The sequence below is a fragment of the Schistocerca americana genome, chromosome 2, assembly GCF_021461395.2.
Source record: "Schistocerca americana isolate TAMUIC-IGC-003095 chromosome 2, iqSchAmer2.1, whole genome shotgun sequence".
Taxonomy (NCBI): domain Eukaryota; kingdom Metazoa; phylum Arthropoda; class Insecta; order Orthoptera; family Acrididae; genus Schistocerca; species Schistocerca americana.
In genome coordinates this window covers 671,297,031-671,313,625 of record NC_060120.1, presented here as the reverse complement: position 1 = coordinate 671,313,625, position 16,595 = coordinate 671,297,031, and the positions used below count along the sequence as shown (strand labels likewise).

At 42.9% G+C, this 16,595-nt stretch overlaps 1 protein-coding gene and 1 non-coding gene across 2 annotated transcripts in view; both read right to left on the bottom strand.

The window, feature by feature from the left end:
* The window catches only part of LOC124594324 (uncharacterized transmembrane protein DDB_G0289901-like), a 433,352-nt gene that overhangs the window by 287,569 nt on the left and 129,188 nt on the right, over positions 1 to 16,595 (bottom strand). The window contains exon 3 of the mRNA XM_047132687.1: positions 7,345 to 7,404. Within this exon, the coding sequence (XP_046988643.1) occupies positions 7,345 to 7,404 (60 nt within the window). The remainder of the gene's footprint in view (positions 1 to 7,344; positions 7,405 to 16,595) is intronic.
* Positions 14,858 to 14,929, bottom strand: Trnat-agu. The gene has a single exon. It is a non-coding gene; the product is annotated as a tRNA-Thr (tRNA).

The window sequence follows — 16,595 nt, the reverse complement described above, 5'->3', positions numbered from 1 at the left end:
TCACATACCGTTACTCAATCATTTTGGCGAAAAACCACAGTTAACGGTTCTCTCTCTCCTCCCTAATTTTCTTCAGCTCCATGACCTTTCACACACGCAACTTCCACACACGCTGTTTCGAGCTCCTCCCCTTATCTCCTTCACCTCTCCTTCACCCCAAACTCTCTCTTCCACAACAATTGCACCTTAATTCTCACACAGTTCAGCCTTAGTATCCAGAATGAAGGCAAATGTCCCGAGTTCGAGTCTCGGTCCGGCACACAGTTTTAATATGGCAGGAAGTTTCATATCAGCGCACACTCCACTGCAGAGGGAAAATCTCATTCTTGAAACATCCGTGCCCCTAGGCTGTGGCTAAGCCATGTCTCCGCGGTATCCTTTCTTCCAGGAGTTGTAGTTCTGCAAGGTTCGCAGAAGAGCTTTTGTGAGGTTTAGAAAGTAGGAGACGAGGTACTGGTAGAACTGAAGCTGTGAGGAGAGGTCGTGAGACGTGCTTGGATAGCTCAGTCGGTACAGCACTTGCCCGCGAAAGGCAAAGGTCTGGAGTTCGAGTCTCGGTCTGGCACACAGTTTTGATCTGCCAGGACGTTTCACAACATTAGTATGTTGCTAAATCATTAACTGGAATAATTCTACACCTTTTTAAAGAGTAAGTCTAACAATAGAACCCGGACGCAGAAACAACATATATTTTGTTTCATTCTTAACGTAACGTAATGAGTTACATCTCTGGATTTTAACTTTGTTATTGACGAGGGTAAATTTTGCATAAATGGCTGGCGTGGTTCCTTCTCAGTCCGAGCTTGTGCTGCTCTTCTAGCGATATTTTTTCACTTTTATTCTCGCACCCTTTCCTGAGTACGTGGAGACTCTAAACTAGAAACGTAAGACAAGTTCGTTCGTTTAACTGTTGTAGTTTACGACTGTGCGCCAGTTTATATTCTCACAAAAAATCCTTGACTATACCCTATGTGAATAACCCACTGAATAATTTGGACACTAAATTTCGTACAGCTTGGCCTGTCACGTTTACGTCCGAATTCCTGCTCATTTGTCTGTTAGCCGATAACCCTTGCATGGAAATGGTAATGCAGGCATGACTCAGGCCAATACTGGTAATAAATTAAATATGCTGTTCATTAAGCCAAGCCTCAGGTACGTAATGGCCCAGTGATGTATCCAAGAGCTTCTCAAGGTCGTTTCGAAAACTCGGCTTTGTTCTGCAAACAACCGTAGGTTTTGGTTACACTATTCTAAGTCACACGTTTTATCCCAAATTGTGGTAGACTAGCGAGGTATGCCATAAAGCCTAAGAGGACTCCAAGAAGCTGGAAAGAGGATGCGGAGGTTTAATTGAGACAGCCTATGTTATTTGAGTGGAAAGCTCGGTTGGTGAAAGAATTATTAGTAAAAGGGAGGGATGTCTCGATCTTGAGCACAGTTTTAATGCGTTTTAAGCTTCACATTTCAATTACATCGTCTAGCGCTTGTAATTGTTGACAGGATAATGCGATTTTTCCTGCAAAGAATACTGTTATAAGGATATAGTCTACCTACAGAAGGTCAGGCTTGTTTTCTACCGTGACTATACCCTTTCGCTTATTTCTCACGCTCGGTCATTGAAGGGCAAAGCTCCTGCCGATCGGTAATTACAAGACGTACGATCATCGAGACACGCTGGTTAGTCATTTTGTGCAGCTAGTATACTAAAATAGCCGAGTGGAAAACGTCGCCATGTACAAAGTTCCTCGCCGAAAGCTGGTGTTGGGCGCCGTTTTACACTTTAATGAGCTTCTTCCGAGCGCCGATAGCATCGCCTCCGTCTTAATGGCCGTAATCAGTGTCGTCGGCGGCTGCCCGCACTCCTCGATGGCCTGAAGACGCCGCGAGGTTCCTCTGCCCCTGTGCCACCCACCCGCTGCCACACACCGCATGTGACCTTTCTGCGTAAAGTCGGTTCACACAAGCTGCTTAAGCGACACTCCTGCTCTGGAATATTATGGTGGCACTGCAGCCTCGCGTGAATACCGAGCTTTCGGTGACAGCCCTGGCACTTTCATTATTAAATTTCATCTGATGCAGGAGGCGCTGCACTTTGACCCACCCTCGTGCGAATTCATCAGTGATACTTTACACTGTATTCCGACAGCAACAAATATGCAGTGCCCTGCATCACCAGCTGCCGGCCGCATCTCTATTAGTAGTCTGTACGTTCTCCATCCGTAAAAACCCGCAGAGAATTTTCCTATTTAAACTAGGGCAATGGTTCACATTTACATGATAATGAATTACACGATAACTCCTCCCCTCTTAGCGCAGGCCTAACTCTCGTGACGAACATTTCTTCCACCGCCTGAATACTAAAAACAAACCTACACACCGGGACTAACGTGATAGCACGATTTAGGTGCCCAGGGACTGGGTGCTTGTGTTGTCCTCATCATTTCATCACCATCATCATTCGTCACAGTGGCTACATTAGATTGCGTAAAAAAATTGGACTGTGTAAAATTTGGGACTTTGTATGGGCGCTGATGACCGCGCAGTTGAGCGCCTCACAAACCAAACAGGATCGTCGTCATCAATCCAGACTTATCACTCCCCTGTAGTTCCGTATCAAAAATCAGACTAAATAAGGTTCCCAACCTTACGTTAACCCGCGAGACAGGGTTAAAATTGTCACCACTCCAAAACGAAACATTAATGCCCTGTGACAACTGCTGTGTCCTCCGGATGATACGGCTCGCAGCAATACATACAAGAGCGCCTAGCTGCCTAATACTCAGGTGCAACTGACAATGATAGGCCCTCTGACATGGCCAACCGTTTCGGCTCATATTCTGCGAGTCGCTTGCGTAAAATCTAAAATGAAAAGCTCTGAGAAATTATGGCTGAATCACGGCATCTCGCTCCCGCCCCCCCTCCCCCTCCCCCGCCCTGTTTTTGAGAAATATAATCCGAAAGTTGACGGGATCGATAGATAATCAACATATATGGGGGCAGCAAACGCATATTTTCGTAGGAATAGAGGAAAGAAACTTTTACGATTTCCGTTTGTTTACCCATGACGTATGCGTTGTTAACCGAGAGCGTCGCAATTTCGGCGACCAAGGCAGGCTGGGAAGCATAGATACTGCAACTTTTTTTTTTGTATTTTTTCCGCTCGAAACTGATTCGAATAGGACGGTTAGTGAGGTACGTAAATCAATAAGAAAAAATAAGAAAGTAGGCAAATAAATTCCTCAAACAACTTGAATTGGTAATCAATAAAAATTCTAGGCCTCGTTGCAGGAAAATGATTCTGAGTAAGACTGGTGCGAATACTTGCATTCGACACACGTTACCGCATAAGGGAGAAAAATTGGCTCTTGTCACAATTGGTAGTGCACTTAAAATAACACATTCGTGCACAGCGCAATATTCCATTATAGTATCTGGAAAATTATTGCCTAATGCTTCCCCGTGCATATAATAAAGTAATACTTTAACTGATTCGTTAAAAATGTTTACTTCACTTGCTCCTAACCCAGAAATAGAAGAATTCAGTTTACAAACGATATATTGGGAACATTTTAAAACCATACACTACTGATAACAAGTTTTGTCTGATACTGGATACCTGGGGTGGACAAAATAACGCCATTGCACGAGACAGCACGTTTATAGATGACCAGGGTCAACTGACTTGCACCGTGGAAGTAATACCACCAAACTGCATGCCTGTGTGTCAGCCATGTGTTGTTTATTGTTATCACCAAGTTAAAAAATTTCTTTCAAGGGTTCAAAACTACAGTCTGCTTCTGGAAACCCAGCGGGAATTGTACAACCGAACGGATGGAATAGAGGTTTGTAAAGGTTTACAACATAGCTTATAATCAGCTTTCATGAACGATTTTTCAGTCAATGTTACTGTATGCGTGGTACAAATCAAAATTAATTCCAGAAAAAGAAATATTTTTAAATGTAAACTTAGTTTGTTTTCCTCTGAATCTTAGGAAGAAACGATGTAGGTGCTCGAAAATTGCATTCGTTACATGCTGCGAGTATATTTTCTTGTTCAAATGGTTCAAATGGCTCTGAGCACTATGGGACTTAACATCTGAGGTCAACAGTCCCCTAGAACTAAGAACTACTTAAACCTAACTAATCTAAGGACATCACACACATCCATGCCCGAGGCAGGATTCGAACCTGCGACCGAAGCGGTCACGCGGTTCCAGACTGAAGTGCCTAGAACCGCTCGGCCACACTGGCCGACTATTTGCTTGTAATATTTATATGACAAGTACCATCCATCTAGACGTTCGAAGAAAATTTAGTACATGTAACAGTGAGTGACAGAGACATTGTAAATCGACCAGGATTGAATTTTTAATCCTTTGTTAATCCAAGCTGTTTGAGAAATTTATTCGCCTACCTTGTTATTATTCCCTACTGATTTATCTACATTATTAACTCTGCTATGCCTAGCAGTTTCAAAACTGAAAAAATATAAATAAAAGAACTCCAGACTGCAACTGGGCATGGAACACAGCTTCTCCGCTCCGCAACCAAACGCCTTGGTCGCTACGCCAGCGACTCTTTCGCTGAACAGCTCATACCTTATCGGTACATAAGCGGCACTCGAAAAACTTTTTCTTGATTTCTAAGAAAATATACCCTTGCCGACGCCACATATGTTGATGAAAAATGCTTAGTTTTCTATTATCTGACGATCTCGTCAATCCTGAGTCATTACGCGTCATGAAATATAGGGGTAGTATTGTCGAAAAAAATTATGCCAAAGCATCTTGCAGTCTTTCATTATAGGTAGTGCACAAGCGATCTGCCAAGTAGGAGCTGAATCGGTTGGTCGTTCCTGAAACCCTCCCCCCTGGTGAGTTAAGGCAAGATCTATTTTATGCTTCCGCCGCGTGTCATACATCCTCAAGTGGACGTTTGTCCACCAAATGCGGATATAAGGCTACGCAAGGCTCCACTAACAGGGTTTCAACGCCAGTATCGGCGTCAGTATCGCACAGGGTTAACAGTAACAGCAGTGCCTGAAGACAGTGTGTATAGTCGTCGCCAAGAAGAGCCAACTGGACTCGATGCAGGTGACTGTAGTCATCGTTCACTGGATGAGCATCTAGACCAGAGTAAAGACAGTTAAACCAAGTGAACCTCATACTACAGCCACAACACCATCGTCATACTGAAATCAAGCAATGTTATGTTTTATTGCTTATTGTAAATTGTTGCTAATCCGCGTTTCCATAACTTTGCAATACATGCTGCATAGCCGTATTTGGCGCTGTGGCGATAACGCATAGTCGAGCGTGCAAGCAAGGCACCCCATCGCAGCAACTACTTTCACTGGCAACATATTTATGTTTGACGCCAACAGCTATATAACTCCATTCAGTAAGATTTCGAGACCACACTAATAGAATGGAATATGTACTCCACCAACAGTCAGCACACCACTTCCAGTTAGTCCCTAACAAATTCCGACAGTTATCTTAACAGTTCAGAGTCGGTTGCTCAGGTTCTCTGCTCCGCAACTGTATTTTATAAGGGGCGATCAAACAGTTTCCGTTTTGTAGGATATTACTGCAGCGTATGTGCAGCGTAGCATGACTTCAATGTAGCTACGTAACCACCGACCTGTTGTTGTTGTTGTTGTGGTCTTCAGTCCTGAGACTGGTTTGATGCAGCTCTCCATGCTACTCTATCCTGTGCAAGCTTCTTCATCTGCAACCTACGTCCTTCTGAATCTGCTTAGCGTATTCATCTCTTGGTCTCCCTCTACAATTTTTACCCTCCACGCTTCCCTCCAATACTAAACTGGTGATCCCTTGATCCCTCAGAACATGTCCTACCAACTGACCCCTTCGTCTAGTCAAGTTTCTAATCAAATTTCTCTTCTCCCCAATTCTATTCAGTACCTCCTCATTAGTTATATGATCTACCCATCTAATCTTCAGCATTCTTCTGTAGCAAAACGTTTCGAAAGCTTCTATTCTCTTCTTGTCCAAACTAGTTATCGTCCATGTTTCACTTCCATACATGGCTACGCTCCATACAAAACTTCCAGAAACGACTTCCTAACACTTAAATCTATACTCGATGTTAACAAATTTCTCTTCTTCAGAAACTCTTTCCTTGCCATTGCCAGTCTACATTTTATATCCTCTCTACTTCGACCATCATCAGTTATTTTGCTCCCCAAACAGCAAAAGTCATTTACTACTTTAAGTGTCTCATTTCCTAATCTAATTCCCTCAGAATCACCCGACTTAATTCGACTACATTCCAATATCCTCGTTTTGCTTTTGTTGATGTTCATCTTATATCCTCCTTTCAAGACACTGTCCATTCCGTTCAACTGCTCTTCCAAGTCCTTTGCTGTCTCTGACAGAATTACAATGTCATCGGCGAACCTCAAAGTTTTTATTTCTTCTCCACGGAATTTAATACCTACTCCGAATTTTTCTTTTGTTTCCTTCACTGCCATATATGGAAGTGAAACATGGACGATAAATAGTTTGGACAAGAAGAGAATAGACGGTTTCGAAATGTGGTGCTACAGAAGAATGCTGAAGATTATATGGGTAGATCACATGACTAATGAGGAGGTATTGAATAGGATTGGGGAGAACAGAAGTTTGTGGCACAACTTGACCAGAAGAAGGGATCGGTTGGTAGGACATGTTCTGAGGCATCAAGGGATCACCAATTTAGTATTGGAGGGCAGCGTGGAGGGTAAAAATCGTAGAGGGAGACCAAGAGATGAATGCACTAAGCAGATTCAGAAGGATGTAGGTTGCAGTAGGTACTGGGAGATGAAGAAGCTTGCACAGGATAGAGTAGCATGGAGAGCTGCATCAAACCAGTCTCAGGACTGAAGACCACAACAACAACAACAACTTGCTGAGTCAGAAGTTCTACGTTTCACTTGTTTAGTGGTTAATGCACTTTGATCACGACGATAGGTCAAACGCTGTATCGAACGGCACTCCCTTGATAATTTATCACAAGGCCGTCTTGACAAATTTCTATTGTGAGTGTACTCTCTGGTCACCTTCCTTACGAGTTAGTCCTAGATAAGACCAATCATCTATTTGTCTTTTGATTATATAGAATAATCGAAAATGATCTTATCGTTGCTACTGGGAAAATATTGTTAATGCATTTAAAATCTAGATTGTCGAAGAAGAATAACTGATATCTCTTTCTTTTTGTAAACCTGCAATAGTTCAACGATATCTGACGCATTCCGAGTCCTGTTAGTTCTCCCGTAATATAGTGCCCTTCACTCAAGGCAAAATAAACCAACGTAATACTCCTTTTATCAGCACTTACCTTACGCACGTTATTATAGAGGCCTCTCGGGGTTTTGTGGATGTTCTCTCATTGGTTGACCTGAAAGGAAACAACAGTACTTTGTTAGATTTCATAGTTAAATATGAATCCCTTCAGATACTGTTTAGGACGCAGTTCATGCTTAAATGTATGCTGCCTGTTCACCTTACAGTCCGTAATATTTATGGGTGCTCTAATATCGGGTAAGTACGGTACTAAAATGATATTTCTGAGTAAAGATACAGAATATTAAACTCTCCGGGAATCTGGAGATTCGAATGAGCATTGGCTCTTTCCTTTCGGTAAACCGCGCGTTAGTATCATTTGGGGGCAAGTGGCTGGAAATGATCTCTCAACAGGGCGACTTTAAATTTAAGTTCTAAGAAATACATTCGGAGCTTAACTGACTGTAGTATAACCCTGTGCGCAAAGGAAGCGTGGGCTATAAGCACTTCAGGCGAGAAAAGAGCTGTTACGTTGAACAATCGGGTTTCTGCCGTTTATTCGCGTCTTTCTTGCACGATATTTCAACTGCGTGACTCGCAGTCTTCTTCAGGTGCTGTCTGGTAATGTCCGATACTGTCAGTATCAGACAGCACCTGAACAATACTGCGAGTCACGCAGTTGAAATATCGTGCAAGAAACGGCGAATAAACGGCAGAAACTCGATTATTCAGCATGACAACGCTTCGCCGGGAAAGCGTGAAGAATTACGCAAGAAAAGAGCTTTTCGTATATGGAGCTACAGAACAATGCTACAGATTAGATGTGCAAATCGAAAAGGAAAAAAGTTATACACGTACCTAAGTTATATACACCTGGCAAGAAAAGGACATTTAGAAACTGCCTTACATCTAATCAGACATCCTTAGTATGTGAACTACGATTTATATAGGACATAAATAATATATAATAAGAATAATAACAATAATAATAATACGTAATTATATAATTCATATAGTAATGAATGTGTGGAATATAAGAAATGTCAGTCCTATTAAAGCTGTGTTAAGCTTTTTACTAGATTCGTTCTTTTCAAATGTGAATAACGAGATTTAAGAGAAATGTGTGACAGCAGCACAGAAGGAAGCAATGTAGAGAAGAAATTGGCTAGTCTCAAGAGCAAGCTGAAACGGGGGAAAGATCGGCAGATAAGATGGAGGAAAATAAGTAGAAATGGAAAGGGATGAAGAAAGCATGAATACTTTATGATGTGATAGAGATACTGGTTCTCTGTTGAACGAAAGGAAAACAAATATTTCGTATTCAAGATAAGATGTCTTGCAAACTTCATATAGTTGTTAAAAGACTTTTTATATGTGTATATAAGATAAGGCTGCTTGCTTTTCGTGCGTTATTTATTTATATTTTAAAATGACATGAGGGAAGCTACGGCAGTTATAGAGAGTAAACCCTTAACTTGATCTGGAGTAGAGAGTGGTTTAGGAAAAAGGCATGGTACAGGGTAGTTTTTTCCAGAGCCATATGAGCGTCATGAAAAAGGTGGAGAAAGATTTAGCGTTAAGCAAAGGTTCGTCGAAGATGCTGGACATATCTGATCTGGTATTGCAGCTGTGGAATGATGACAGGTATGTAATATGTGATGAGAAGTACTGAGGACAATAGTGAAAGAAACAGAACATGGAAATACCACGTTGCGTATCCAGTCGCATGGTACCCGAGCGTAAGGAGGACTAACGTAAACGATATTTATGGCACATTTGCCTAAAAAAAAAAAATGGCTCGGAGCACTATGGGACTTAACATCTGAGGTCATCAGTCCCTAGAACTTAGAACTACTTAAACCGAACTAACCTAAGGACATCACACACATCCGTGCCCGAGGCAGGATCCGAACCTGCGACCGTAGCGGTCACGCGGTTCCAGACTGATGCGCCTAGAACCGCACGGTCACAACGGCCGGCTTTGCCTAAAAGGAAAGATAGATGAGACCCAAAGTAGTAGTAGACAGAGTCCAAGGTTTGCATCGATGCAGAGACGAAAGAGACGTGCAGAGGCTATGCTAGCAGGGTGAGCTACGTCAAACCACTGTTCGGACTGAAGATTAGGAGAAACAGAGAGAAACAGAGGGCAGTTGCTGGTCGAGTTACCAGAGGAGCCGGCCGGGGTGACCAAGCGGTTCTAGGCGCTACAGTCTGGAACCGTGCGAAAGCTACGGTCGCAGGTTCTAATCTTGCCTCGGGCATGGTGGTGTGTTATGTCCTTAGGTTAGTTAGGTTTAAGTAGTTCAAAGTTCTAGGGGACTGAGGACCTCAGAAGTTAAGTCCCATAGTGCTCAGAGCCACTTGAACCATTTTTTTGAATGGAGCGGTGGGTGCGGCTGGCGCTAAACGCGTTGCAAGAGCCGCGGCGCGCTACTCTGTGTCGGCTGTCGGGGCCGGGGTCACGCCGTGTTACGGGCTGAGGAGGGAGGCGGGAGCGGGCAGGCCGGCTGTTGAGTAACACAACACTCCACGGCAAGCCACGCCACGTCGCGCCGCGCGGTCACGATCAAGGCCGGAGAAAGCCGACGTCCTACACAAGGACGGCGATCGCTGCCGCGCCGGAAGTCTCACCACTGTTCAGACGTGCGTCCACTGGCACATAAAGGGGCCTGCACACGTTCAGTATTTATTGACAGTAGTGGTTTGTCAAACCACGAATATATTGAAGAGTTCTCCCAGTATGAAAAGTATTGAAAAAAACTGTCACTTGACCATGTTGAATACGTAAGTGAGAGAGACAGTCGCAGATGACAAGAGATTAGGAGCAACTTGAGACTTCTGGCGACAGGCAAGTCATTCTTAGAGTTAGCGCCGTAATATGAGCCTATGCTCGGTCCGAACAGGCCGTGGAAGGCCCAACGGTACCGACCGGCCGTCGTGTCATCCTCAATCCACAGGCGTCACTGGATGCGGATGTGGAGGAGCATGTGGTCAGCACACCGCTCTCCAGGCCGTATGTCAGTTTACGAGACAGGAGCCGCAACTTCTCAGTCAAGGAGCTCCTTAATTTGCCTCACTGGGGCTGGGTGCACCCCGCTTGCCAACAGCGATCGGCAGACCAGATGGTCAGCCATCGAAGTGCTAGCCCAGCCCGACAGCGCTTAACTTCGGTGATCTGTCGGGAACCGGCGTTACTACTGCGGCAAGGCCGTTGGCTCCGTTATATCAACACACAATTATTAATATTCTATGGAAACCTGTGAAGCAATTAATATCTGCCTGTCAGTGACATGTTCGGGCAATCAACACAAAACTTTTTTTACGGCTTTGTGGTAATTTGGTGAAATTGATATTTATTTCGCAGACTTCTTACTAGTCATTGCAGGGAGCGTTTTTCCAAACTGCTATGTCCTTCACCAGTCTGTACAACATTTTCAGATTAATAAAGTAAGCACCGTCATAGAGAATCCTCCGTTAACCATCCTGAAGTGGTCTATACATTGATTACCCTCGCATACCCCTATTAAAATTGTTTTGTGTTAAAAGAGAACTTAAAAATTGAATTTGAGGAATGATATACAACGGAGAATTTAAAACGCAAACAGTGCGCACTAAAGACGTGTGCATGCTTCACTAAACACGTGAATGGAGAATATTGTCAAAGTATCAGTGCTGTGCTCTAAAAGTTTAATGTGTCTGACAATACTAGGAATATTTTGAGGGCCATCAATACTGCTTGTCGCGGTGGTCTTGCGGTTCTAAGCGCTGCAGCCCGGAACAGCGGGACTGCTACGGTCGCAGGTTCGAATCCTGCCTCGGGCATGGATGTGTGTGATGTCCTTAGGTTAGTTAGGTTTAAGTAGTTCTAAGTTCTAGGGGACTGTTGACCTAAGATGTTAAGTCTTATAGTGCTCAGAGCCATTTGAACCATTTTTGAATATTGCTTGTCAATATTTGTAGTATTGATAATACGTCGATACATACCCTAAGACGATCAAAATACCGGCGGTTCGACAATATTATTGAACACGTGAAACCCCCCTTAAACCACCACAAGTTACTCGCAGAAGCTACTTCTGCAAGTTCTTTGGCGTGGACACGCCCCCAACATGTCAACTTCCACAAGTTCTGCCAATTTCCAGAAGTAGCTTTCGCACGTTAGTGGAGACACTGTCTTCCATCTTACTGCAAGTACTTGCTGGATTTACCAGTTGCTGCAACTTGCAGAAGTTTTGTGTGTTCAGTACCGATACGAAAGCGCCATTGACGGAAAAGGACAATGGCGTAAAGACAAAACAAACGTACTATTGGAACCTATAAACATAAATAATTCGCACTGTCAGCCAAGGAAGTCCGAAATGAATCTTTTTCTGCAGACGTGGAAGTAGAATGACAGTACAGATATCTTCAAATTGTATTTTAGTTTTTAATGTTACAGTAAACATAACTGCGTTACTTTTGTAACAAAAGTAATAAATACTGTTTGCAAAGACTAAAGAGCAATTAAAAGGCAAGCTCTTGGTAATACAGCTTGCCTCATTTTTGTTTTTTATTTAGGGATGGCAGTTATCGCTGAAACAGCCGGTTCTCTGTTACTCCGGTTCTTGATGTCTCCAATTCAATCTGACTGTTAAAATCGCTCAATATAACCGTTTCTGAGATAGCCAATTTTTGGAATTTTGCTCCTATTACTTCCAGTAATTAACGTAGACTTCGAACAAAGATTGAAAAATTGTAATGAAGCAGTGGGAGATCACGATCGATTTCTGGTTGAGGCTGCCGCAGAAATCTGTCTATTGTCTTCAGTAAAGATTATGAAGGTGAAGGAGACGAGTGCGCCGACAGCGCGACCGAAAAGTCGCAAGTTGATGACTTCCCTCCATCGTCACTTCCGGATCGTATCGATTTTTCACCTAGAAGCAACCATAAAATGAAGGGTTCGCTTATTAACCAACTTTACAGGACGACAATAAAATTATTGGTAAATCAATTAAACTTAACTTCTCTTCCACAGAACATGTCGCAAGTATGTTCTACTTCCTCCCGTTTTCAATCGTTTACAGCAAATGGAGCGTTGTAGCTCATTGCCAGTGCACTTCGTAAAATACAGGTACTTCTTAGGTGGGGAGGGTACTATTCTGTGATACAACTGATGTCCTAGGACGACAGCGAGAAAGTACAGAGCGTGAGGGGGGAGGGGAGCAAGTCTTGCCACGCTGCACGTACATGACATGCTTACCATCCGACAGGGCACGCGAAATATATCTCTGCTACGCTGTACCCATTCTTATGCCATGTGTTTATTACTAGTTTCTAGCTGTAGGCGTTGTTATTAAAATAGCGCTGACCACTTTTTCCAATTTGTACGGTAGTCCGATATTCAAAGCAATGAAAATTTTACGAATAAACATTAAGCGCTTTAAAAAAAAGTTTTATTTAAAAATCAAAAATTTTATCAATGCCGCTGTGGCAAGTTGATATATCGGCTTCTTACTCGATTATTAGTAAGATATGAAAAAAAAATCCTGTCGTAACTGAGACCAAACAAATACCGAAAAATATCGCTTATTGAGAAATAAAATACTTGTATCGGTTTTAATCGATCGGCTTTTCCAATTCCTGCCCTGTTTTCGAATATTTCATTGTACAATGGACATGAGATATTCTAAACTTGCATTTACTACAGTCTCAAAAGTTTTCAACTAAGCGAACCCATTTGATTTTAGTTCATTCGATAGTGTTTCTAGATAACTTAAATATTTCGTTTTTCTTAACCTTTCGTTTGTTTTTAAATAATAATAATAATAATAACAATAACAATAATAATAATAATAAGAAGAAAAAGAATGAAAATGGAACAACGCTATAAAAAAAAAAAAAGTGGTTCAAATGGCTCTGAGCACTATGCGACTTAACTTCTGAGGTCATCAGTCCCCTAGAGCTCAGAACTACTTAAACCTAACTAACCTAAGGACATCACACACATCCATGCCCGAGGCAGGATTCGAACCTGCGATCGTAGCGTTCACGCGGTTCCAGACTGAAGCGCCTAGAACCGCACGGCCACACCGGCCGGCACAACGCTATCAGCTGCTATAATTTTTAAGCGAGACACGCTAAATATGCACTCGACTGTCTCATGACGCGACTTTAGTGTCAACACTTCTGCAAGTACATGCAGCAAGTTTTTGAAAGTAACTTGCCAAAGTGACTTGCAGAAATAAGCTTTTGAGTTAATATAAGCACCTCAGCAAGTGTTTGCGGAAGTCACTTGCTAGTGGACACACGCCTCTATGCTGGACCTGCCTCTTCACTTGTCAAGAGTCCATTGCTCTGAAGAAATGTTTCTGTGAAGCCGCTGTTTTAGCGAGGGACTCGGAATGCTGGGACATGATGTACATCCAGCTCCTGTGCAGCAGTGCGTTTCTGCGGACGTCTTATCTGATCAAATCGATCCGGTACCGCTGAGACGGGATGTATATCTCTGCATACGTAATCTGTGGCCGCGTTTCATCATTTATTGTATCCAACAGCATCGCGACAAGGGGTCTCGCGAACAGACGAAGCACCGTGTGTGGCCTGCGCGTTACTCCCGCCTCGCGAACTGTGAGATTATTTGTCGGTATGCTTCCGGATGTTCAGCCAAGTTGTTGATTCCTATTTCGATAAGCTGCCCAGTCGTCTTTATTACTATGAGCTATAGTGTTATGTGCACTCGCCGGCTGGACACCAGCCAGACTGTATTACTGCTGTCGCGCCGCTGCTTATAACAAATTCGACTCCTGGCGCCTGCTACGCACATTGATGCTCATGTCTTGCTCATTTGTTTTTCCAAGCTTGCGCTGTTATTCCGTGACAAATGTTCAAATGTGTGTGAAATCTTATGGGACTTAACTGCTAAGGTCATCAGTCTCTAAGCTTACACACTACTTAACCCAAATTACCCTAAGGACAAACACACACACCCATGCCCGAGGGAGGACTCGAACCTCCGCCAGGATCAGCCGCACAGTCCATGACTGCAGCGCCTCAGACCTATTCCGTGACACCTGCGATTCTCTCGGCCTTTAGCAGGTCTGATGCACGGGATGACGCGTGCGGTCTCACCAAATCGAGTGCTGGATCCCAAGCTCTGCTTAAATTAAGCCATCTGTCCCGGTTTATAAGGTTTTCTATCTTTATTTTGATAGACTCCTTACTTATGCTATTCCAGAAACTTGACGCTGGCGCCGCGATACTCGTCTCTTTGTATTTCGTTCCGTCACAATACGCGAGATAGTGCTCGACCACATCTGGTTTGCTCGGTTATTTCCGTAAGAGTGTACTGATCGTTTCGGATATTGGGTCAGCGTGAGGCAGATAAGCAGTTCTTGGCTTTTCTTTTTGTTTCTCACAGTGTCGGCCTCTTCGGGAGTTGATGACCTCGCCGCTTGGCACCCTAAAACGTCACATCGGATCCACCTGTTTGTCGATCTGGATTGCAAAGTCCACTCTGTTTCTCCCAGAATATTCAAACTAGTAGGAGTTATGATGTACAAATGCAAAATGATGCGACGAATGCAAAATTGTACCAAAGGCGGGATTCGAACCCGGGTTTCCTGCTCACTAGGCAGATGTACTAACCACTACGCCACCCTGGCATAGTGGCCTTGTACAACTGCCACGGACTACTCTAGGACTCCTTCCTCCTCATTCCAAACTCCCATCCACGCAGACATGCGTAGATCTGTAGTTAAGCTGGCATGGTCGCATAAAAAGCCATACAGTAGGCGAAGAATGGTTTTATTGACTACAAAGCGTGCATCATGCGTTTCGGAATTATTTCGATCTTCAGAACACCAAATGCAAAGACAGCAAAAGGACAAGAGCCTTACCAGGTACACGACTCTTGTCCTTCTGCTACATTTTGCACTTGGATTTCTGATGATAGTGTAATTCCGAGAGGCGTGATGCATGCTTTGTGATAAATAAAATCATTCTTCGCCTGCTGTATGACTTTTGATGCGACCTAACCAGCTTAACGACGAATCTACACTTATTTACCATAAGCGTCGTTAACCTTCTTCTTGACTTTATGTCGCACCTTTACTATTATTATTTTCGATTGTTCCCTTTTGAGAGGGCGATTTAACTTCAGTAGTCATGATTTCTTCTTCTTTCTTCGTTCTTCCCAAATTCTCTTCATACGTTCACTGTGTTTTCTCTTGCGTTCTTCCGACCATCTTTTTATCGTTCTGTTCTCCTTATGTTCTTGTTTAAGTGTGAGTTTCTCTATGATATTTCTAAACTGTTCTCTATTGTTTATGTTGTCTTGTGTGATCCCCATTTCTTTAATGTCGTATTCTGCTTCAGTGATCCACTTTGTCTTGTTTTTGCTCTTGTTTACTATCTCAAAGATTTGTCTTGTCAGTCTGCCTTTATTCATCCTGCAGATATGTCCACAAAATTTCATCCTTCTCTATCTAATGGCGTGTTTTATTGTTTCTACGTCTTTGTAAATCTCTCTAGTTGCCTCTTTATCCAAATTCCTTTCCGAAACACTGATTCACATATTTTCCTCAGAATTTTTCTTTCCTGCTTTTCAATCTCTCTGACCTTAGTATGGCCATGAATCACTGTAGTTTCTGCAGCATAAAGTGCTTCTTGTAGGACTACTGTGTTGTAAGGCCTTAGTTTCGCATTGACAGAAATAGATTTCTTATTATAGTGATTCCAAGTGAGCTTATATGCTTTTGGTAATTTGGAAATTCTATCTTTATTGGCTATTGAGTTCAGTCCTGATGGTTGGATTATCTCTCCCAGATATCTGAAGTGGGCAACTGGTGACACTTTCCCGTATTGAGTAGTAATGGGGATATAATCTACAGGTTTGTTTTCCATGTACTGTGTTTTCTCGTAGGAGATTTGTAGCTCAGTTTGCTGTGAGATTTCGTGTAGTTTTTCCAATGCAAGTTTGGCTTCCTCTCTATTGTTCGTTAGAATGGCAAGATCGTCCGCGAAAGCCAGAAACTTCACCCTAATTCTCTGCTCTTTTTCAATCCCAAGCTGAATTCCTTTTATTTCCTTTTCCCATATCCTCACAATTTTTTCCAGAACCATGTTAAACAGAAGGCGAACAGCAGTATGGATATGAAATGCTTCTGATGTTTCTACCATGAGTTTAACTTTGGAGGTTGTATCTGTTAATGCCTATTGAATAATTGACCATGTTTTTCTGTCAGTCCTGAACTCCTCTAAGGTATGATATAATGTTTGTCTATCTATTGAATCGTAAGATTGAATCGTACAGATTATCATTCGTCGCTT